Source organism: Myotis daubentonii, chromosome 9, assembly GCF_963259705.1.
Source record: "Myotis daubentonii chromosome 9, mMyoDau2.1, whole genome shotgun sequence".
Taxonomy (NCBI): domain Eukaryota; kingdom Metazoa; phylum Chordata; class Mammalia; order Chiroptera; family Vespertilionidae; genus Myotis; species Myotis daubentonii.
Genome location: NC_081848.1, coordinates 28,834,470 through 28,860,286, shown reverse-complemented (window position 1 = coordinate 28,860,286; position 25,817 = coordinate 28,834,470). Strand labels below are relative to the sequence as shown.

Genomic DNA, 25,817 nt, shown 5'->3' with positions numbered 1-25,817 from the left:
TGATTTCAAATGCTAGGGGATAATGTCTGCTACCTGAATATGAATCTTCCTCCAAACAAAAACTACAAGTAAAAGCACACATAATCCATGCCTTCAGCATTAGTAGGACAAAGAATATCTATCCTAGAAAAATGATCACTAAATATTAAGAGAGAAAAAAAGTGTTTGAAATAGAAGACAGGTAAGAAATGTCCAAAATAAGACACTGTTTACGAATTAGATTAAGTAGATGTTTGGGTTGGGGATATGAGGAGTTCCTTGAAAGGGAGGTTGGCTCAGTTTGCATGGACCTTTTATGCCCCTTGCTCTTCTTTCTTCTGCCTGGAATAAGGACGTGATGGTGAAGGGGTCATCTTGAGATAATTAAAGGGAAAAAAGAGACCCGAAAACATCTCAGATGTAGCATATTGACATTACCAATACCATGTCACTTATCTTGGTACTTTTAGTTACATGAGAAAAATTATTTCCCATCATTATTACTACGTTTCTGTTTTATGTAACTGAATGCTAATGCATTTGATAAGCTTTTAACATAGTACCTAAACACAGTAAGCACTTGATAAATGTTTGATATTATTAATAATAAAGCGTTATAATTTATATCCATTAAATGTTGATATAAATGCACATTTTTTGGAAGAACTATTTATCCTTATCTTTATCTAAGTAGCTTGGACTTAAAAAAAAAAGTTCTAATTTTTTTTTTAAAAAAATCAAAAACTATCTTAGACTCTTACCTCCAAAACCTAAAATGAGATATAAGAAAAATAGAAACTGTTTACTGAAAATTTAATCCAGGGCCTATACTAAATGTTCTGTATACATTTTCACTCCTAATCCACACAAAAACTTTCACAAAAAGGTTTAACCTCCTTTTTACTGAAGTGGACACTAAAACTGAAATATGTTAAGTAATTTGCTCAAAGCCACCTTTCAATTAAGGGGAAAGACTATTGTTAAATTTATGTGCATCTAACTCCAAAGCTCATGTCCATAAAAAAATCACATATTAATCATTATAGTCAATTACACATTATTTTGGTTAGAAATAACACACCTTGGAAAGTAACAAAAAAATCTGAAAACAGTACATTGTGTCAAGAACTCCTGGAAAGCCCTGCTTTGCAGGCTGGAAGGGTTCACGATTATCCTTCACAACAAGTCTTTCTACATCTCTGGAAAAGATGAATGTAATAAACTGTTCCCCCAGAGAGGGTGGCATTTCAGTCTTAAACCATCCCATTCCCAGAAGATAATCATATCAATAAACACAACAAGAAAAAAGGGTGGAGTTCAAAAGTCTGAGAGTCTTCAAAATGTTTCTACCCTTCACTGGTGGTCCTCAAATGCTGGTACGCATCAGAATTTCCTGGAGGGCTTGTTAAAACACAGAGTGCTGTGCCCCAACCCCAGGTTTTCTGAGTCGATTAGACTGAGAATCAGTATTTCTAAAAATGTCCCGAGTGACACTGATGTTGTGGTACAGCAAGTAAGGAGGCCTGGCAGGGAGTGAGCTGGCAGAGGTGGTGATTTTAAATATGGTGATCAGGATAAGCCCTTCACGTTTTTTGAATTCACTTGGTGGGAGGTGGGAGGTAGCAGTCCACACTGTTTGGATTTTAGGAACAACTTAAGAAAGGAAAATTCACCAGAAGAGTGCTAAGAAATCTCTGTAATTAATGTTTGATCATTACTTAAGGCAATCTCATGCATAAATAAAAGCAACATTGTTTGGAAAACCACTATAATTGATGTTTGTTTCTTGGATTTCTGACTCATTCAATCAAGGTCTTATAAACAGAAGCCATGAATTACGTAGGGTCTGTAGGGACAACAACTCTTTGGCAAGGAATTCCTATAAAACAAGACATATTATCAAAATTACACTATCTTAACCATTATAAATTGGTAAATGTAATATAAGACAGGCTTTTAACAGCTACTCTAATAGTCATTCAAGCTATAGAGTTCATACATTACTTCTAAAATCACAGTTTAACTCTTATAACATCTCGCTTGTCTAGAGCTAAGAGCGCTGTTGAGAAGCTACAACTTACTTGATGCAAAAAGGAGGTGTTTCTATCCAAGACCATTAAAATGGGACTTCAAGATTTTTAACAAAGAGAGAACTTAGGGCCACTTTCTCAACTGATAGACAATCTCTGAGTCAAAGCAGAAAAACAATAATACCAAAAAGTGAGAAACATCTGATGCATGACAGCTGAGATTGTAGGACAGACAGAACAAGGAAGGTAAACAGCTCTCAAAGGCACTGGATGGAGCATCACACATGCTTATCTCCTAGAACAGTGGTTCTCAACCTTCCTAATGCCGTGACTCTTTAATACAGTTCCTCATGTTGTGGTGACCCACAACCTTAAAATTATTTTTGTTGCTACTTCATAACTGTAATTTTGCTACTGTTATGAATTGTAATGTAAATATCTGATATGCAGGATGTATTTTCATTGTTTCAAATGGAACATAATTAAAGCATAGTGATTAATCACAAAAACAATATGTAATTATATATGTGTTTTCCGATGGTCTTAGGCGACCCCTGTGAAAGGGTCGTTCGACCCCCAAAGGGCCGTGACCCACAGGTTGAGAACCGCTGTCCTAGAAAGTGTTTACTTCCTCAGCTTGTTTTGAGATGTCAGCTTCCTGACCTTGCTGTTACAGGCGCATCTTGGCTTTATCCTTGAAGCAGTTCTCATCTGAGTCTAGAATGAGTTCTGTCAATACTGAGGCATCTTGATTGCATGCTCATTAGCCTTGCACTAAGAGTTCCTTCACTTATCATATGTGTGAGTCAAAATCCTTACATTGCAGCAGTGCTCAGTTTTGGCAGATTTTGAGTTTTTTGTTTGAAGGACTTAGGGTCAAAATGCTGAGCTCTTAACCTGTGGAGTCTGCGCTAAGTCCAGTTAGTCTCAGAATTAAATTAAATTGCAGGATACCCAGCTGGTATCCAATAATTGGTTGGTGTGGAAAAACACACACCCTCAAATCTGGTGTCAGAAGTATTGTATGTAGGAATAAAAGAGAAATGGGGAGTTTTTCCCATACTACTACTTTTATCTCCATTTGAAATACAGAAAAAGTGATGCTGAGAGAGATTTGCCACTTGTTCCCAGTCATGGGGCCAGTAAGCTGATGCAACTTAAGTGAAAAACCTTGAACTCCTTCCTTGAACTTTTTCCTTGCATGCTATCCTTTTTCCTTCCCTCCCCTCTCCTTTTCATCCCATTCATTCCCCCTCTTCCTCTTGTTCAATAGTCTTCACATTATTATGCCTCCTAACATTCTCAGACATCTATCTGCTCTTCCTTCTTACTATTACCACAGGATTAACCCTTTATCATTTCCATCCTGAGTATGAAATTGTCAACTAGCTAGTGTGCTGGCCCCATGTGTTGATGTATGTTCCTATCTGGCTCCATGATAAATCATGAAAATACAAATCTAATTATTTTGCTCATTTGCTTAAAATTATTTCATTGCTATGCATTATTCCACAATAAAGTCTAAGCTACTTTAAATGACATAAAGTAGTCCCTGCCCTCATTTCTCTTATACCCCTCCTTGAATATATGTTTGTGCATGTACAGACATACAGACACATAGTTTTTCAGCCATAGGAGGGTGATGTCTCAATGAATCAAGCACTTCCATGGATCCTCATGCTATTATGCTCCTTGCTCCATCTAAAAAGCCTCTTCATCTGGTTTCATACATAGCACCTTTCAAGATTTTACTTAAGGGGGAATTCAACTTCATATGAATAAACTATTTTCTATTTTCTTCTCTCATTAAATTTAGTGCATTTCTTAAAATGAGCACATCTTATCACATTGCTATAATTAATTTTTCCCCTTTTATTCTGATTCTGCTTCCCCCCCCACCCCATGACTTCAGGCCCCTCAAAACCACACACGATGTTCTAACCATTTTAATACTAGAGGCCCAATGCACGAAATTCATGCCAGGGGCTTGACCCTCACAGCCCTGGCTTGGTCCAGAAGGATGTCTGGTCTAATTAGCATATTATACTTTTTATTATTATAGATTTTCAGTAATTGTGACTGCTTCTGGTTCACAGTAGTTATTCAACAAATACCTGAAGAATAGATGAATAAATGAATAAATGAGAAGTAGTATAGAACAATTATGTATAATTTGGGGGCCAAAGAGACCTGGGTGTGAGATCCAGCTCTTCAATGGGATTTTGGATAAGGTACTTAATCCACTTAGATCCCATTCCCTAATATGTAAAATTTGAACATTGGGGAAATAGTGCTCCCTAATTCATAGGGAAATGGTAAGGATTAAGTAGAATAATGCATGTAAAGCATTTAACACAATTCTTGGAATGTAAAAGTTTTCATTAAGTGCTATTATTTTTACTATAAATGGAAATAACTTAGTTCAAATATACTAGCACTGTAGATATGAGATTGAACAAAAATTATTGAAGAGGGATGGTTGTTTAGAAGAAGAGGAAATCAAAACTTTCTTTGAGGAAAAAAGAAGGTAAACTGAAGAATAGATGAAATTGGGGAGGTCATTTGAGGCTCTTCGGTTTAAGCATATTGCCCAACATCACTGCTTAAAGACTATTTTAAGCAGCCCATTGGAAAGGACATTGGGTTAAGACACTGCTTTTATTGCTCAAGAAACCAAGGTTGTTCTTTGGTGTCAAACCAAGCCAAACAGGAACAGCTCTGAATGTGTCTTAAATAATATTCCTCTCTCTAAACAGTTCTGACACTAAGCATAAAGACAACTTGATCTTTATGAGAACCAAACAGAGATATGCAACATTTTATTCCTGTATTTTCACCATATTTTTATTTTTATTTTTTTACTTTTAATTTCTTTATTGATTAAGGTATTACATATGTGTCCTTATCTCCCTATTACCCCCCCACACACACTCATGCCCTCACCCCTTGTTGTCTGTGTCCATTGGTTAGGCTTATATGCATGCATACAAGTCCTTTGGTTGATCTCCCAGTATTTTTATACACACAATGTTTAAACTTTCCAGAGTGAATGGATCATGTTTTGTTGACCTAACTGCTAAAATGATTGCAAGTCACTTGTGAGTAAAAGTATGCCAAATGTCCTAAACCATTTTACATCTCCAAGGACAGGGGTATTTGCAGCTACCTTCTAGTCTAAATGCATTTTAACCCTAAGTCCTTCAAAGTTACTAGCAATGACACCAGCTAAGGAATGATCAACAAAACTTAAGTTTCATTATCTCCATTTCTTCCCTCTAATTTATAAATCAGCATTTTCTTCTTTTAGATCACCCACCTCTTTCTGTCTCTCATAAATGCCCCCCGTATTCACGCTCTGAGAATTTTCATGTCACGCTGTCCTCAGTTACATGCTGATTAGAATGGACGTGCCTGGCTGTAGCAATGGGTCAAGTGCAAGTTCACGAAGGTAATAATGTGATTAGTGAACAATATGTTTTAGAAAAATGTTTCCTACCACCATCACATGTAACATTTGTTTTTAAATGGCTTTCCCTTAAAAGGTGGGTGAGTGCACATGTGCGCACACACATACATTTCAAGAACTAGTTAGTTCTTCACGATTAATTTTCTCTTTTTATTCTTTTTTTATCTTTCCCGCTTTTTAAATAAAGAATACCCTTTACCTTTTACTGTGTGCCATTATCTATTAGGTGTCTCTTGGCAACAAGATGCTTTAGGTTATAAATACTATGCTAAGTAGAGTACCCACCCCAATCCAAATTACCATAGTCCCTTCAACAGCTACATTAACCAGTGTCGAGTGAGTCTCATGGAAAGGCTGACTACAATATGCTCTGTGAATATCACTCTGTGACACTATGTAACATAGGGCAAATAACTTGCTTCTTCACCCATGTGTTAGCTCTGAAAACATATCTCTCATGAAGAAAGACTATATTCATAGAAAATATCTCAGAATAAATAGGTATACTGTGCTGAGATAAAAGCAACAAATAACACTTTGATTAAATGTTCAGCTTTCCAGAAATTTTTGTGTGTCACAAAATGTGAAGTTCCTTTGTTTTTAGTTATCTTCAATAATGAATAAATGAGAATAGTATACTTGAGAGTGAATATTAATGAGAATAAAGGAGGATATTTAAAAGGATAAATAATCCAAAATTTGTTTAAATTAGAATGAGACACACACAAATCCCTGCCCGCTTGTATTTGTTAATTGGCCTTTACCATAGCTCTCTCTTCTCCTTCCCCGGCAATTTTCACATGGGCATTGCTTCCATGCCCATGCCCTTCCCTAGACCAAGGCAACACTCCCTGGGCACAGCACAAATAGAATTCTATTTTCCCCCCTCTCTTCCACTAACACCTTCTAAAATTCTACTGCCAAACTAGACATTAAATGTGCAATGGGAAGATGTGAAGTTTAATATTATTTAACTTAAAGAAACAAACTCTATTTAATTTAGGATTTTTATATAAATATTACACAGACCCAGAAATCTTTAATTAGCATGCTTTCATTTGATGCTTTAGAGAACTGAACCTCATAAAAATGTTAAATGGCTACCAAAGCACTGTGTCACACTAGTGTTAGTAATAATCTAGTAATAGTGAATAAACAAACTTCCCTATGTATTAATAAAGGCAGGTTGACAAAAGTTATGCTGATATAAGAGCTATCCTCCAAGATGGGTCAATAATCTATTTCCCTAAGATTCTGGAAATGGGCAAGCCTAGTTAATTCTGTATGCAATTTTAAATGAATAATAACAAGACCTGCAGTTAGAGTGGAGTACTCCTATGTGTAAACTGGGTTTTAAGTATTTTTTTAAAATTTTTTAAAAATATATTTCTTTATTGATTTCAGAGAGAAAGGGAGAAGGAGAGAGATACAAACATCAATGATGAGAGAGAATCATTGATCGGCTGCCTCCTGCTTACCCCCACTGGGGATCGAGCCCGCAACCCAGGCATGTGCCCTTGGCCAGAATGGAACCAGGGACCCTTCAGTCCGCAGGCTGACGCTTTATCCACCGAGCCAAACCGGCTAGGGCTTACGTATTTTTTTTTGTTTAACTTATTTAATCTTCATAACACCCCTGAGTGTAGGCTTTGTTAACACCCCTTTGCACACAAGTGGAACTGAGGCACAGAGGGTTAAGTTGTCTCAGGTCACATCAGCTGGTGAGGCGGTCTGCTTCAGATTCCACACTCTCAACTGCTGTAATATGGTGTGTGTGGCATCTCTAGATTATTTTTATTCTTTTAATCCACAGAAACCAAAAAGAATATATCTACCCCAAGGAACAGAGTGGCAAAAGATTGTCACATGGTGTCTCTCTTAAATATTAGAATGAATCACATCACTATCCTAAAAGTAACCTAAGAACAAGAAGAAAACATGTAAGGCCATGCAGCTAAGAAAACCTAGGAAATAGCAGCAAACTGGTCACAAGCTGAGAAACCACTGTGATTCCTCTCTTTAAGCAACAGTATCAGGCAGACAGGAGCCTAGAGGAAGAAAAGCAGGCATCACTGGCCTCTACAAATAACAGCCTAGGAAAAAATGAAGGTAGACATGCATCAGTCACTTCAGGCACCTCCCTCCTCCCGGTCAATATGTACACGGAAGAGGAATGTATTAATTACATACAACACACATGTATGTCCCTGTGTGTTGTAAGGGCATTGCAAGATTATTGCTAGAGATTAAATAGGGATTCATATATAAAACAATGAACAAATACTTTGAATTCTATATTTGTTTTGAGAGTTAAGTAAATATTATTAAAGCTAATTATTAGGGGAGAAAGTTACCCTAGAAAGAGAAATTCAGTGACTACCTGAATAAACTGCCCGACCAATCAAAGAAGGAATCATTTAGCATAGTGATTAGTTTTGTTGAAAAATGTGTGAACCAAGCTTTAGCTCTTTAACTTGGTGACCATTTTTTTTTATTTACAATATTAGTTTATTCATTCTTTAGCCTCTTGCATACTAGCTAGTAAAGAGTGTCAGACGTTCATAGAGTAGAGGGAGCTTGGAGCTTCCCCAGGAAGCATCAAGATAGCAGCATCTACCAGCCTTTAGAAAGAGGATGCCTAATTGAAAACAAAACAAAAATCCCTGGTAACTCTTTATTCTCTGCAAAGATGAAGGACTATTCCTTCAGCCAAATAAGTACACCTGTGGCATCTAAGAGAGTCAAGGTCTGCCCCCATTTAGAAAGGACCAGGAGATAACGCTTCTCATAACTCTAAAGACAGTACAAGAGGAATCTGTGGAAATTGCTAAAATCACATCTAGCACATGGGTATTTGAAAACCACTTATACAATATGAATAAACCCTTGCATTTTTAAAGAACAGAAACAGGAAACCAGACGGACACTCAGAGTGTCTGTGTCTGTTGATACAGCACCAAGCAAAGAGAAACACGCGGCCAGACACTGACGCAGACCGTTTGGTTTGCACTCTCAACAGTTCCCAGCCACAGCTGGCTGCACTTGCAAGCGAGTCTTTTTTTCTCTGACCCAGCTGTGCAGAGCCTGGAACATTATATTGCAAAAGATGCCCAAATTAGTTAGGCTAAGTTATACTGGCGTTTTCAGAAATCTTAAGAAAGAACACATTTTGTCTTTGTCCTCCCAAATCTCTCCCATTACTTACTTGCCCACTCCCTTTTCAATACCCAGTCACTCCTATTGCTTACTTGGGATATTTTCTAGACTGAATGAAGGGCAGAATCTCAGAGTCTTGACTAGATGAAGGGAGTAGTAAATCTCGAAATCGTTCTGTCAAAAGAAAAATGAACACCAAGCTGTAAAAAAATGTCATGAAAATAATTTCAAAATAGAATTATTTCCTCTTCTCTCACATTTGTTAACGATTTGACTGTGCATCCTTTATTAGAAGTTTACTCACTGATCTCTATACTACTAAATTATATCTATTTAACTTTAATGATTATATATCTTTTTATGATTAAGATACCACAACTGCGAATATAAAAATATCACGTATTTACTAGTATAGACCAATAAAATCTTATAATTGAAAGATTAGATAAAATAGACATGACCAATAAATATACCAAGAGATGCACAATCTCATTAGTAACCTGTGAAATGCAAACCAAAATCACACACCATTAGATAGCATTCACGTTACATGGCATGGAATTGACAGAAATTAATCTCACAAGACCAAGTGTTAGAAAAAATATAGATCGATGTTTGCTTTCTATGCTTCTGGTGGGAATTCAAGTTGGCCCAATAGCTTTGGAAAAACGATTTGGCATTATCTTTTAAGTTTAACCCTTGCACACACTATGAGCCAATATTTCCATTCCCAGATATGACTTAGGCAGCAAGTAAAAATGTTCATAGCAGCCACTGTTCACAACTGCACAATATAAACAACTGAACTGCCCACTGTCAGGAGAATGGACAATATGTGGTATATTCGCACAATGGAATATTAATTGAAATAAAACTGAATGAAATCAGTTACAAATAAAAACATAGTGAATCAGATTAGTATGTTGTTGAGTGGAAAACAGCAACAGAATACATATATAGAAGAATGTCATTCTTCTGTTGAGTTAAATAAACAACAACTAAGCAATGTATTGTTTAGGTACGTTATATATGAAAAACACACACAAACAAACCAATGATAAAAGGGATGATATACACAACTCAGGATAATAGCTACCTTTTAGGCGGAGTAAGGGGATTAAATAAAAAAGCAAAGGTGTAACTATTAATATTTCACATGTATTAAGTGTAGCCTCATAAATGAGTGAATGAATGAGTGAATGAAAGCCAGGAACTGTCCAATGATAATATTAGCCCATGAACCAAGAATCTATATTATAAAAGGCCTGTGGCCTTAATACCATAACCACCAAAGACCGGCGCATGTGGGTGAGGCTGCGCGATTTCTTGCACTGGGCTTCTAGTTTGATGAATAAAATTCTGTCCTTATGCAGTTGGTAATGAAGGGAGGAGGGGGAGGTTAAGAGAGAGGGAGGAAGAGAAAAAGGCAGGGAGGGAGGAAGGAAGAGCAAAGAGTGGGATAAGGAGGAAGGGAAGGAAAAAGAAAATGAGAAAGAAAGAGAAGGCAAAGCAGAGAAAGGAAGAATCCCAGTCCTACCTTAAATCTAGTTAGACTGTACAGTTATCTGCACTGTGTAATCTACCACTCTACTACAGATCCCATGTATCTAGGACTAGAGCTATTCATTACCTCTAGAGGCATTCCTAATGGGAGGCTTCCCTGATCCCGGCTTTCTTCCTCTCCTACCACATCTGGAATAGATGTCCCTACTCTACTCCTAATATACTCTGTGCTTACACTCTTACAGAATTTATCACACTAAATTTTTATTGTTATACTAGAGGCCCAGTGCATGAAATTCATGCAAGAGTAGGTCCTCACAGCCTCGGCTGCCTTGGCCCTGGCAGCCCTGACTTTGTCAGGGAGGTCATCCAGATGGTCATTCCACTGTTCGGCTGTCTGGTCAATTTGCATATTACACTTTTATTATTATAGATGGTAGATACATATTCTAGTATCTATGGTACAGTGTCACCAGAATATGGAACATTATCTGTTGCATTCACATTAAGGTGCTAGATAAGTGTTAGCTGAAAGAATATTTACAATTTCCACATTTTGCTGCATACAGAAAACTGTTTGCCACGGTTAATCAACAGTGCCTTTACAAGAGCCCAGATGCTATCAACCATGAGAAGCAAGGAGACCTGTATTTCAGCTGTGATAGTCACAACATCAGGCTGAGACAGAGCGTAACGCTGGAACTCCAGGCTTCAGTCAATCTGTCACTCCCTGAAGGTGAGCAATTTCCACAAAATACTGAAAATCTACCCTTGAGGACATTCGCCATTTCCCAGTTACTGAATAGTTACACATTACACATTTGTGAGCTCCATGGCTACGAAGTATGGCTGAGAAGCAGGATGTGGATTTTTATTAAAACATGCTAAATCAGATATTTAGCTGACTTCTACTGTTCTTTGTGTTTTCACCACTCCGACAGTTGTTATAAAACACTTAGGGAAGAACTAAAAAAATCTAAAACAGGTGGTTTTAATCCCCAGTTCACATGAAAACACCATTTTTTTCTCTTTTAAGTATACTTATTCTTTAATTTGAGTTCATATTTTTTAAAAATTAAGCTACATAATTGACTGATATACTGCAGTTTTTAATCAACAGAATTAAAATTCATTTCAATGAAATGTCTAGTAATTCTTCTGATGATACTACCTTTGTTTTTCAGTTTACTTTCCAATTTATGTAGCTTTTCATTAAATGAGTTATTTGTAGTATTTCTCCTTCTCCTTGTTCTCTTCCATTTGTCCCTTTTTTAAAAAGAGTCTTATAGAATAAAGCCCATTACCCAACATCAAACATGATGAGCTTTATAAAGATTCTGCTCAAATGGCTATATTGAATATGATATGTCCTTCAGTGCAAATAATAAACATGAATTAAAATATTACTGCGTGATTCCCAAATCGATTTTAATGCAAAGAAAAAACAGAATTCTTAATGAAAACAACTATAATATAATATAGCTATAGGTTATTCCCTATTTATATAACCACAAAGTACATTTGATTGTAAATATGGAAGAAAATCTCTGAAGATAACTAAAACAAAACAAAATAAGACAAACAAACAAACAACTCCCCCCACATACACAAAGAGCCTGCTACTGGGGCATGTGCCCTTGACCATACATGAACCCAGGACCTTTCAGTCTGCAGGCTGACGCTCTATCCACTGAGCCAAACCAGCTAGGGCTCAATGGCAGTATTTCTTTTCTTTTCTTTTTTAATCCTCACGAGAGGATATTTTTCCATTGATTTTTAGAGAGTGGAAGAGAGAGGGAAAGACAGAGAGAAATGTCAATGTGAGAGAAACACATTGACTGGTTGTCTCCTGCATGTGCCCTGACAAGGGCCCTGGTCTGGGAGGAGCCTGCAACCAAGGGTCGAACCTGGGACCCTTCAGTCTGCAGGCCGAAGTTCTATCCACTGAGCCAAACTGGCTAGGGCTCAAATGGCAGTATTTCGTCTTTTCTTATGACTGAGTATTATCCCGCTGTATATAGGTACCACATTTTCTTTATATCCAGTACTCTACTGAAGAACATTTTGGTTGTCTCCATGTCTTGGCCATGGTGAATGATGCTGCAATGAACATAGGGGTGCATATATTTTTGCGAATAAATGTTTTCAAATTTCTCTACCTGAAAATTATATTCTTTTAAAAATTTCTATTTTTATTATATTAATAAATTCTTAAATGTGAAGAGTTCACTCTATCTCATATCTCAAGAATAAAAGTAAATGATTAAAACTGTTCTTAGAAAAATCCAAGTAAATTAAAATTGTTCATAATTCTTACATTAATCCTTCTTTAGTTTCCCAGATTATGCCTATTAACTATTTAATTAGTATCCTGTTCTTTATTTGGTCATAGGAAAAACAGCTAAGTAAACTGATGCTTCATTTGTTAAGTAGAAAAACTTTTAAAATAATACTGTCCTCTAAGCAAAATGTCAACCAGAGGATTTGCTTTCTTGTTAAGTCCAAAGTTGAATCCTTAAGAAAATGGTAGTTATCCAAATACTAGGGCTAGGTCTATTAACAGGGCTTCTTAAAACAATGTCATTAAAGCCACTGAATGAAGGAGAGGATTTTCTACATAGTGATATTCTGATGAGCTGATTAATGATGTGATAAATGTCTGAACAGCATTTTCTAACAGTAGGAAATATATCTTAATGAACACAAGCTTTGGTAGACTTTCACCCACTCTTCCTTTCTCCCATTCAATCAACAAAAAGACTCTGAGGCTACCAGAACTGGTTAACATATTGCACACAATTACATGAATTTGGGTTCCCTGAACAATCAATTGTGAGACATTATACTTAATTATTTAAAAACAAAGGCAAGGAAAATAAAATGCTCTCCAGTTTTAATCCAACTGTTTTGCACATTTACTGTGACAAGTTCTTTATTTTCCCCTTTGTGGAAAATAGCCCAGCTGTAATCCTCCTCAATATTCAGATTGTAGCAAATGAGATAATGATTTGCATAACATGACAAAAAGGTATCCAAATATATTCCTGGGCAGAGAATAAAATAAAATCTTCTTGCTACCACTATAAAAAATAAGGAAGAAAGAAAAAGTTAAATACAGAATAGATATATAAAGGTGATGCTGATTATGCTATTCTTTTATAATCTAAAAGTCCTTTATGTCTAGATACATGATCACAGCCACCTAATTAATACCTTTAACAAAAACCTAAGAAATTGTTTGCTGGAGGAACTCAAAGTTTTACCAACTCCTAGTCATTTTTTCCTCCCAGGTAAATCCTTACCTTTGCCTCTCCACATGAAAATGAGTATTCTAACTTCTCGAATACCAGATTATAATGGGCAAGTAAAGAAAATGAGATAGCAACTCTATTTAGAGTGACAACATTGCTCTAAAAAAAAAAACTAAAAAGAAGTTCTTGGCATTTTTATTAATAGATACAAACTTTCTTCTCTTCCTCTTACTGCTCATATTGTTCTAAATTTGCAAGTTTTAATTCTTTTTCAAAAAGCACCGAAACGAAATCCTTGAGGGACCTGAAGCAGACCCATTAGAGACTTAACCATAGGTTTTACACTGAATAGTATAATGTAACATAGGGAGCTACAGAATAAATGTTGTCAAAAAAAACAAGACACTATTTCTATACTTAAACTGAAAACTAAAACAAGATCAGTAAATGATTACACCATAATATTTATATGATTTTACAAGAAACACAGAGTTATCTCATAATACAGGCAGTGTTAAAAGTAAGTACACATGAGAAAAGATCTACCAAAGAACAAATCTTTCTTTACTCATACAGTCTGTAGTACTTAGAAGCAACAGGTTACAATAGAAGATATCAAATTGGATGTCTGAAAGTGAATCCTCTACCAACTTTCCATCTCTGTTCTTAATTCCATTTTTTTTTTTCAATTTAAAAATGAGTCTGATGAGTTCAGTGATCATTTCAACTTTGAATCCCTTGAAGAACAATATGCTTAAGGACAGGAAGGGAATCTTGCCAAAGTCACTGTTATGGAGGGAGGGTGGTCCTATATCTTGGTTTTCCTGGGACATTTCTGGTTTATGCTTTTTAGCAACCTGCTTAATTTAGTATTCGCCTCAGAATTTAATTTTTTAATTAAATGTTATTAAGAAAATATGCTGGGGGTGCTATGGTTGATATAGAGGAGAACCCTCCCCCTACCCCTAAATTCTGCTTCAATTAAGTACTTGACCAGCTGTGGGGAGTGCAATAAGCAGGTGGGCTGTGGCTGTCAGCTACATCAGGGTCTGCCTCAGGTGCTTAGGAAAACAAACCTTTCCAAGAAAGGCTCCTATCCAGTGGCTGAACAAGGCAGGGTATTTTAGCTCCTTGCAGGCAACTCTGATGGGCCATATTTGCTCAAGAGCTTCTTACCCGTTTGGTCCAGGCTTTGTAGAGCCTGCCTGGCTGTTCAACATCTTCCTCCATCCAGTCTTCCTTCCTACCTCTTCCCTCCATAGGTGTTGATACCTAATATGCATTTTACATTCACTTACCAGTAAATTACTTCTCAAAGTCAGTTTTTGAGGAACCCAACCTGTATGTAGAGTATCTATCATGTTCTCAGCTACTATTAGGTGAGATTCATGTGCACATCGTTACGTTAGAATAAACCATTTCTTTCCCACCCATTTTCAGAGGTAATGTAACTAATACCTTTGTTGAAAAAACAGGTGCTCACTGTTAAAATGAAATGCTCTCAGACATAGATTCCTTTGTACAAGTAACAACATTTAGTCTGGGCCAATGGGGGAAAAATAAGCTAGTATCCCTGCAGGTCCACGAGGTATACTAGCCAGTTGCACCATGCCCTGTGTATCTCAGCATTCTCAACTGAAATGCAGCTTTTGCTCTCCTATGGTCTCTAGCTTATATTCTCCAGTTAGTAAGGGACAGGTACCTGTTTTATTTCTTTTTTTTGCTCTCCTCTCTAACTCAGTTCCCTTTTCTTTCTTTCTTTAAAATTAAATCCAGAAGGAACTAGGTTTAATTTTAAAGAAATAAAAATTCCTCTTTCTCACTTCTCCTTTTAGTCATTTTCTACCCATCCCTTATTGTATTACAAAAACCCCAAAATAGTTCCAAAAGACATTCTTTTCTTTAAGAAAGGTAATATTAGGGAGGAAAGTAAGCTGGTAAAGGCTGGGGGTGAGGTCTCTGAACACATACACATTAATAATTTTTATACAAATACAAAAGAATAGGGTGAAACTATTAGGGTTAAAGAAGAAACAATGGCATGGATAAAGAAGTCAATTTAAGACTAACAATAAAACATGGAAAATATTCCTTTCTATCTAAAAGTACAAAACAACAAAAATAAATTAAGAAAAATCCTATATAATAAAGAGGCAATATGCAAATTGACCATCACACAAACATGCAAGATGGCTGCCCCCATGTGGTCAAAGATGGCCACCACAAGATGGCTGGCAGGGGAGGGCAGTTGGGGGCGACCATGCCTGCAGGGGAGGGCAATTGGGGGCAACCAGGCCTGCAGGGGAGGCAGTTGGGGGCAATGAGGCCTGCAGGGGAGGGCAGTTGGGGGCAACCAGGCCTGCAGGGGAGGGCATTGGGGGTGACCAGGCCTGTAGGAGAGGGCAGTTGGGAGTGACCAGGCCAGCAGGGGTGGGCAGTTAGGGGCAACCAGGCTGGCAAGGGAGGGCAGTTAGGGGCAACCAGGTAGAGGGGAGGGCAGTTAGGTGCAATCGGGCTGGCAGGGAGCAGTTAGGCGTCGATCAGGCTGGCAGGAGATGGTTAGGGGGTGATCAGGCTGTCAGAGAAAAGCAGTTAGGGGCAAACAGGCAGGCAGGCAGGCAGGCGAGTGGTTGGGAGCTAGCAGTCCTGGATTGTGAGAGGGATGTCTGACTGCCCGTTTAGGTCCGATCCCTAAATGGGCAGTCAGACATCCCTCGAGGGGTCCCAGATTGGAGAGGGTGCAGGCTGGGCTGCGGGACACCTCCGCCCCCATGCATAAATTTCATGCACCAGGCCTCTAGTATTAATATAAAAGAGGGGAAAATGTGTATGGATAAGGGGATTCCGAGAGTGGCAACGTATGTTTAGTCCAGTTATTATTTCTGAAATTGAGGTGGATTCAGGGAACAACTGGGCCAAAGGTAACATCAACTGAAGCCAAAACTCCATTAATTTTCCATAAGCCCTTACTGTTATGGTTCTCCTATAGTAATGTTTTGGTTTCTCAGGAAATAGTGTCACTTTGGAGTCAATGTTTAGCTCCCCCAAAGTTGAATTATTTCCTTTCTACAATGCAGAGTCACTCTAGCAATGACTGCAGGGTAAGAGGATTATTTTACAGTTTAATTTTTGACATGTACAAGGGTCCTTTCTCTAAGGGATGTGACCACCCCTTTATTAAAGGGGTTCAGATCTATGAACTGACTCATGTCTGGGAAATGGATGAAGGGCTGTGATTCTCTATTGAGATGATTCAGGTCATGCCTCTATCTGCTAACCCTAGAGTTTTCTTTTCATTTGTACAAATTAAATTATAACTTATGAGGTCATCCACCTATTTGAATCCTAAGGACACCATGGTCTGTCAGTCAACACCACAGATCTCTACACATCAATCCATTCTGATCACTGTTTCAGCCATGCTGCCCATTATGGTAACCACACCCATCTCAACTCTAGCAATTAAATGCTGCCTCTTAGCCCCTGCCTATCAGAAACCTCATCTTCTCCACTGCATTCAAGGAGCCTGCTTCAGTGATGGTCTCTTTCGCTTGTCATTCTCAGCCCGCAATCAGCCACCATGAGCTTTTCCAGAGTTCCAGAATGCCAGTCATTAATATATTTCTCAAAGCTGTAGTGAAAGAATTCTTCATGAGAATTTAGCTAAGGGGTTGAAAAGCTGTCATAAAATTCTCTCCAGCATTCCAGTCTCTGTAGGATGTTAGATAACTTCATCTACAATTATCTAAGAAGTCTATAAGCGTATGCACCAAAGAGTAAAGAGTAAATATGTCTAAGGATTTCAGATGAAAAGAAAAAAGGGCCCTGGCAGATTTGCCTCAGTGGAGATAGAGCCTGCGGACTGAAGGGTCCTGGGTTGATTCTGGTCAAGAGTACATGCCCAGGTTGTGGGCTTGATCCCCAGTAGGGGGTGTGCAGGAGGTAGCCAATCAATGATTCCCTCTCATCATTGATGTTTCTCTCTCTCCCTCTCCCTTCCTCTCTGAAGTCAATAAAAATATAATTCAAAAAAGAAAAAAGGCCTTAACTTTTGTTTTATTGATATCTTGTTTGTATTTTTTTAAAATATATTTTATTGATTTTTTACAGAGAGGAAGGGAGAGGGATAGAGAGTCAGAAACATCGATGAGAGAGAAACACTGATCAGCTGCCTCTTGCACACCCCCTACTGGGGATGTGCCCGCAACCAAGGTACATGCCCTTGACCAGAATCGAACCCGGGACCCTTGAGTCCGCAGGCCAACACTCTATCCACTGAGCCAAACCAGTCAGGGTCTTGTTTGTATTTTTTATAGTGTTTATTTAAGAGTAAGAAATTTTTTAAAGATATATTTGTTATAGCCCAACTGGTGTGGCTCAGTGGCTGAATGTAGACCTATAAACTAAGAGGTCACGATTTGATTCCCGGTCAGGGCACATGCCTGGGTTGCAGGCTCCATCCCCAGTAGGAGGCATGCAGGAGGCAGATGATCAATGGTTCTCTCTCATCATTGATGTTCTTTCTCTCTCCCTTCCTCTCTGAAATCAATAAAGAATATTTTTTAAAAAGATAGATGTGTATAGTATATTATCACAAGCATAAAATATCTTCAATGGTACTTGTGACTCACAGTCTCTACATTATGGCTGTCTGCTCCTCTACCTGCTGAGGAGGACACACAACTCATGCAGAAACACACACACACACAGAAATTAAAACAGAAGGTACAACTTAATTTTCTTCATAACATTTAGGAAATCCTATTTAAATATATAAACAAAATATGCACGTCTTAAAATTTATTTTTTCAGCAAATATTTATCGATCATGTACTAAATATCATATACCAAGTTAGGTCCTTAATATGCTAAAACTCCAGGAAAGAACACATATGCAGTATCAAAAGATACACACACTAAAAATAAATAAGTGCTATGTGCAGACTCCAAGAGTCCAAAAGAACAGAACAGTCAACTTTGCCTGAATACATTTGTAATTAAAAATAAAAGAATCAGCAAAGCTTTATTTTAAAAAAGTGAAAGAAACTAAAAAAGAAGTCCTTCTGATACATGGTGCTAGACGAAGTGAATAATTTTGCTAACATTTTTTCTGTTTTCTATATATTAATATCTATGGCAGAGAATTTAAAATTAGTAGTCAGACTAGAATTGTGGGCAGAAGGAAATGTTATTGATTAAACCATCCTTCATTTATCCACTCTCAACAAACTTTTAAGTACCTATTCTTTGCCACACACTTATTCTCAAGGGCAGCCCTGTTTACCACAAGGAAATGTTAGCACAACAAAAGAATAGCAGTGCCATTACAGCTACTTGTGAAAGAATTTAGAGTGTAATTACAAAATTACTTGAAAAGGGAATGAAAAGCTATTCTAGGGATTCAAATAAATTAATGGTTTGTCAAAATGTAATGTATTATTTTCTTCGGAAAAGAAATACGTACACTAATCTTAGAAAAACAAAACATTTCAAAAAATAAAAAGCAAAAGAATTAAAGGGCAGACTTGGTGAAGAACATCTAAACCAACTAGAAAAATACAGAGAATACATTTTCCTTTTCTGAAAAGTTTAAATCAAGTGAATGTTTCCTTTATCACCATGGTGATTCAGTATTGAATAACAATAGTTGCTATTTAAAATATTGCTTTCAAAGCAACCTCAAAGGTATTCAAATTAATATTATTTTATTATTTTTTTCTTTATTGATTAAGGTATTACATATGTGTCTGTATCGCCCTATTGACCCCTCACCCACTCCCCCCACTCATGCCCTCACCCCACTGTTGTCTGTGTCCATTGGTTAGGCTTATATGCATGCATACAAGTCCTTTGGTTGATCTCAATACTATTTTAGATAAATCAGAAAATCTAGTTGCAAAACAAGAACATTTCCTCTTAAAGACATGGATAAATCTGTTGATAAAATTCAAATGAAAATGGACTGCAGTTCTAGAAAAGAAATAATCAGCTCTGGTTATAGAAAACTACCTTTTCTATAAATATTGAGGTAAACGTTAAAGAAATATAAAATACAGAATGTCATACATGTCTTATACAAGAAAAAAACAAAACAAGCCCGCCCTTGCAACTCAAGATGAGAACCTAATGAGCACAATTAATACATAATCAGAGCTAATTAATGAATGAGAACCTTAATAGGAGATATAAACATAAACATAAAAACCCTATACTTGGCACATATCCTCCACCATATTCCCTGTGAAATCCGCTCAATTTTACTAAAATTGATCTATTATAATTCCTACTGTATGTGGAATTAAATGATCCATATTCTAGAATTTATTTCTCTGAAACACATTACCACATACAGTTTCACATCAGCAATGAGCTGAGAAAGGAGAAAACAACTCCCTGGATGCAATATATTGCAGGTGAAGAAACTAAAAGCCAGACAAGTTGGCTGACTGGCCGAAGGTCATATGCAAGAGGCAAAATGATTAAAAAACAAAACAAAAACAAATCCCCAAACCCTCGCAGTCCAGCGTTCTTTTCACTGCATCATACTGCCTCATTCTTGGGAAAGAAAATACTGTACTCCCTTTTCACCCCTCCTCCCTCCCTTAATTTCTTTTTGCCTAAGGATTACATAATAACAGGAAAACACAGCAGGGTCATATACAATCTTTATGCCTCCACAATTGGTGCTGTTAACATTGTAAGGTCTGAAGGTAGGCATGCAATAAAACACAAAGGAAAATTATTTAATGGATCTTTTTAATTTCAGAGGAAGCACAGCGATAAAAGTCCATTTCTTTAACACTCATTATTCTGGCTCCTACTTGTTAAACATACTATTTTTAAAAAAATCAAAAGCAGCTTTTGAAAGAACCGCAGACTTCCTGGCCTCTAAATACATCAGTGAATCAATGTCTATTGCTGACTTTCTTATAAAATATAAATTCTCTTCTGTTGCCACTGAGGCTAACTACAACAAAAAATGATGGGGGGCGGGGGTGGAGAAAAGAACAGAGTTTCAAGAAAAGTGAAAGCAAAGAACAAAGGTATTTTTGGATAGACACATTATTGCTACTAAGCTTTCCACAATCCACCTTTTAAGGAAAATATTATATTTTCATTTGTCACAGCAAATGCACATTTTTAACAATGTAGGCATTCAACAAAAGGAACACCTCAAAGTGATCCAGGCTCAGCTTGATGCTAATACAATTCCTGCTTCCTACATAAACCCTGAATACCCCCTGCGTGCACATATTCAAAAAGGAACAGGCAATTTTATCCAAGATCCAAAGAAACTGGAGGTTTTCTTTTCAGTTTTTATAACGTTCTAACCCAGCGGTTCTCAACCTGTGGGTTGCGACCCCTTCGGCGGTCGAACGACCCTTTCACAGGGGTCGCCTAAGACCATCCTGCATGTCAGATATTTACATTGCGATTCATAACAGTAGCAACATTACCGTTATGAAGTAGCAATGAAAATAATTTTATGGTTGGGTCACAACATGTGGAACTGTATTTAAAAAGCCACAAGGTTGAGAACCACTGTTCTAACCAAAAGCCCTGGGCAAACAAAATTAATAGCATATGATGTATGGTCCTTTGAAACCTAGCAAAACCAACCATGAGTGACAGTCTTCTCTGTTCTTAAATGCAGGACCTCCTGGTCAAAGCCCACACCTACAAAATGGTGGATTAGGGAAAAGCAAACATATGAATTCACTTCCTTTGTTGGGTTGTTTCATTGAACAAAATTGGGTTTTCTTGGACCCCTCTACTAGGACTGCTTGTCCTTCCTTTAACTTACACCTGTCCAAGATTTAATGGCCAGCTTAGATTCCCATTCCTTGAAGAGGCCTTCGCAGACTACACCTACCAGTAATAATCAGTTTCATTTTTTAATTTCAGCAAAATAAGGTTAGGTACTGAAATAGAGTATCTAACCTTGTTAAAATATATTTTTATTGATTTCAGAGAGGAAGGGAGAGAGTTATAGAAACATCAATGATGAGAGAGAATCATTTACTGGCTGCATCCTGCACACCCCACACTGGGGATTGAGCCCGTAGCCAGACATATGTCCTTGACAGAAATCGAACTGGGACTCTTCAGTCCACAGGCCGATGCTCTACCCACTGAGGAAAACCAGCTAGGGCTAGAATAGAGATTCTTCATCTCCTGTAGAATATAGAATAAAGTCTAATTTATTCAGTTTGATGCTCAACATTCTTTTAAAAAAATGGCTCCATGTTTCTGCAGCCTCTCTCCCAATACTTCACTGTGAATTCTAAGCCAGCTGCATTAACATCAGATTGTTTCCTAATAACATCATGCCTTTTATTGCAATCAGTGTTCTTTCCTCCTACAGTACACTGTCCTGCCTAGAAAGCTCCTACATTAACCTGTTTTCCAGCACAAGCAAGTGCACCTCACCATGCTCATATAAATTTTAAGATTTCCTAAGACAGAATATGTTGTTTCCTCCTAAAGAACCCTAATCATATATCCTTGAGAGTAAAATGTCAATATTTTGCATCCACACCAGTAATGGATATTACCAACAAAGGCAATCTTTGTTAATCGATAGTATATAGTTATTCTAATTAACATTTATTTCAATACTAGTATGATTTACTCTGTTCACATAGTGTATCCATTTCTTTTCTCAGCTTATTTCCTTTTGAATTGAAGTAACTCTTTACATATTGAAGATATTACTGGGTAATTTCTATATAAGTTTCTGTTTAATTCATTTTTTATTTCTAACATAATTTTTAAATATTTATATAGTGAAATGTAGTTACTTTTCTCTGAGAATTCTTCCAAGATAGGATTGTCTTTTACTTCAAGAGATTGGTGATTATTTACAGACTAGAGGACCAATGCCAAAATTAGTGCAAGAGTAGGCCTCCCTTCCCCCAGCTACCGGCACTGGCTTCCCTCTGGCACCTGAGACCCGGGCTTCCCTGGCAGCCCCAGCTTTGTCTGGAAGGTTCGTCCAGAAGGATGTTCAGTCTAATTAGCATATTATATTTTTATTATTAGAGATTAACATTTAACCTTAAAGTACTTAACCTATTTGGAATTTTTTGTCATTTAAAGATTTAATTTTTTAATAGTTAAGTGCCAATTGTTTATTTATAAACTAACTAGAGGCCCGGTGCGTGAAATTTGTGCACTCAGGAAGGTCCCTCAGCCCTTGCTGCGCCCTCTCACAGTCCAGGAGCCCTTGGGGGATCTCTGACTGATGGCTTAGACCACCAGGGGGCAGCTCCTGCGTTGAGAATCTACCCCCTGGTGGTCAGTGCATGTCATAGTGACTGGTTGTTCCACCATTTGGTTGATTTGCATATTAGCCTTTTATTATATAGGGTAGTTCATATTGATTTATGGAGCTTCTTTTATCAAATGATATGTGTTTCCATATATTAAAGGTCTATTTCTAGGCTATTTTCCTTTGTTAACATATTCCTTGCTCTAGTATCATAGTACTTATACTATTTGCAAATTATAGGAGGCAGTATAGTAAATTAGCACATGCTTTTGCATGAGATGAGCCTGAGTTCAAATCCCAATTCATTCACTTAATAGCTTCATATTATTTAGCCTTGTAAATTCTTAGCTTGCTTGTAAATTTTATTTCATTTTACAGCACTATCTTGTTAGTCAAGATTTTCTAAATTTTCTTGTTATTTTTAATTATTTTCTTATGTTTCTTTCAAATAAATATTAATGTTATATTTTTGTTTTGAGTTTTGATTTTGATTGAAATTGTATTAAGCCTATAGTTTATTTTGGGAAGAATGAACAGTTTTACCGTATTCAGTTTTATATCTAGAAACACAGCATGTCATTCTAAACTATTGTATTTTTTAAAAATATCTTTCATTTTCTTCATATTGCTTGATTCTCAATACTCATTAAAGTTATATCAATTTTTTTTCCTGTGACTTCTTTTTAATATGGAAAACATAATAATCACCAAATGAATATATTGGAGAGGCTCGGGGAATGTGAGAGGTTTTCATTGTAAAAGCCAACTCATCTTGTTAAATAATAAACAAATATATAATAAATTCAAGTAAAAACCTCCTTTTAAAAGATGGTTTAGAAAAATACTGCCATCTGTTCCTGCCCTATGGGGAAAGCAGGAATAGAAATAAGGAATATTTATTTGTGTAAATGCATTTACAAACCTCAAAAAAAGATAAAAAAGGTAAGTTCCCATTTCCGCTGGGTTTGGATGTTGGCCCTGGTGGTCTTTCCCACTATGCTCGCTGCCAACTTTGAAAGCCTATGGGTGAGTGCTGTATCTCAACCAGAGAGGACACAATACCCCAAACCACCACTGAACAGTCCGCCATTCCAGCATCAACAAGAGATCTGCACTGTTATTGTGCAAGTGAAAGCTCAGAAGACTGTCACAAATGACAAGAGGGGGAAGAAAGGAGCAAAATCACTTGACTATTCCTGAAGGACAGCCCCGCATTTAAAACACATTTTCTTAATTGTTCCAATTGGAGGCATAACTTTCTGCTAGGTATTATCATAGAACATACTGGGATATGCAAAGTTTTCTGTGTGAATTTTCTCTTCTTTTTCTTCCCTCATAATTATGTGGATAACCCCAACATGTTACTAGTTTCTCAATACTATGCTAACAAAAAATTATAATTACCTTCTACATTTAAGTTCTTCCTTACACAGCAACAAAACATTTTAACTCTAGATTTACTAACTCCACTAACTACTGTACTTCTCAGTCTAGGTCCATTTCTTGGGGTTCCCTAGCATTCCATGTCCATTATTTGTCACCTCCAAGTTTCCTCCAAAATCTCATTTTATAGAAGAGTTCCGTTTCCCCATTCTAATTATATATGTTTATGAAATCCCACTCTCCTTCTTCATTAAAGTTCAAAAATCATAATAAGAGCAGTAGTATTTTTGCTTCATACTATTCCCAAAGTTCATTTTCTCAGTTGCCTTTGAATCCACAGAAGATAATTACCTTTCTTTGGTATTAAGATATGTAATGTTTTTGGTGTGTTCATAGGCATGACATTAAAGAACCCTATCTGCTTCATTATAACCCATCAAGTCACAATTTTGCTTTAAAAATTACAATTTGTTTAGGGAACAGGAACTAATTCATTTACTTCATTTGTAAAGTGGTTAGCAAGGGCATAAAAAAAAATTAGTACTTAAAAATGTTCCTCTCAATAATAATGGCATAAAACCCTTGCCCTCCTGCCTTCTTTGAAATTATTTAGTCCATTAATACTAAAATGACTTGGCAAAATGACATATGCCTTCCTGTCCACGTCCTACATTACTGTCATATTTTTGACATTGCTTGAGAAATTACGTTACCAAGAAAATTCCTTACTATTCTTATTTTCCTTCATATTATATATAGTAAAATAAAACAGAAAATGGTAGATAATAGAGAATTCGAACTTCTCTTAGGAACAGAACAAATCTTACTGAAAACATAATCTACAAAAACAAACCACTTTGCTGTAATAACTCTATTTCCAGGTCCAGAAATTATGTAATCTGCTTATTTTCAAGAATAAAAAATAACATTTTTTATTGGCCGGAAAACAAAAATTTTGTGTTTTTCTCCATTTGGGGTATTGTAAAATGACTGACCTAGAATAAAACTTTATGAATAGTGAACTCCAATCATTTACTAAGCAGTCTCTGTATTTTCAGTGGCATTATAAGTGAGCTGTCAGCTACTAAAAAATGATAGCATAGATTTCATGTTCATAAACTGAGAAACCAAGGAGAAAACAATTTATTTTATATCCTGAGAACAGATGGTCATTTAAATTGTAATATAAATTTTTCATTTCCCTGATAGAAAAATTTCATTGATTTCTGAGTTTATGAGGAATTTAACACCAGCTCATATTCATTGACTGACGTAGTATAATAGTAAATAAGTTATGCTAAATTCTATCAAGTTAATTAATTGTCTGCAATGATTTCCACATTCACAAAAGTTTAGAATTAAATATAGTGATTCACTATATAAGTAATATACACTTGAAGACATAATATGTTAATCCTCATTTTGACCCAGATCTACCTGGATGGATACACAAGTAATTTGCATATGTATTTGCTAACTCATCTCTTTCTAATCACAGGCCAGAACAGTATAAATTCAATCACTCTCAGAGTTTTGGGGGAATTTAGAAACAGGATGACTTTAGAAATAGGCCCATTGCCATGTGCTTCTTTTTATTACCAACTCTCTACTTTCTGGTCTCCAATTTATTCAGTAATCCAAAGCAGTCCATACCATCCCCAAACTTATCCCTTGAATTTTCCCCATAAGATGGCCTTTATAATATTAGCAGTAATGCCACTCGCAAAATTATTGTGTGGTCCTAGTCCATTCCTGACACAGAACGTTTTTCTCCTCAG

General features: G+C 36.7%; 1 protein-coding gene across 2 annotated transcripts in view; it reads right to left on the bottom strand.

Annotated features, from left to right (window-relative positions):
* NOX4 (NADPH oxidase 4) overlaps positions 1–25,817 on the bottom strand; it is a 155,191-nt gene that overhangs the window by 36,652 nt on the left and 92,722 nt on the right. For both annotated transcript variants that reach the window (XM_059708187.1, XM_059708188.1), the window contains one exon: positions 8,724–8,805. In XM_059708187.1, coding sequence (XP_059564170.1) covers positions 8,724–8,805 — 82 coding nt within the window. The remainder of the gene's footprint in view (positions 1–8,723; positions 8,806–25,817) is intronic.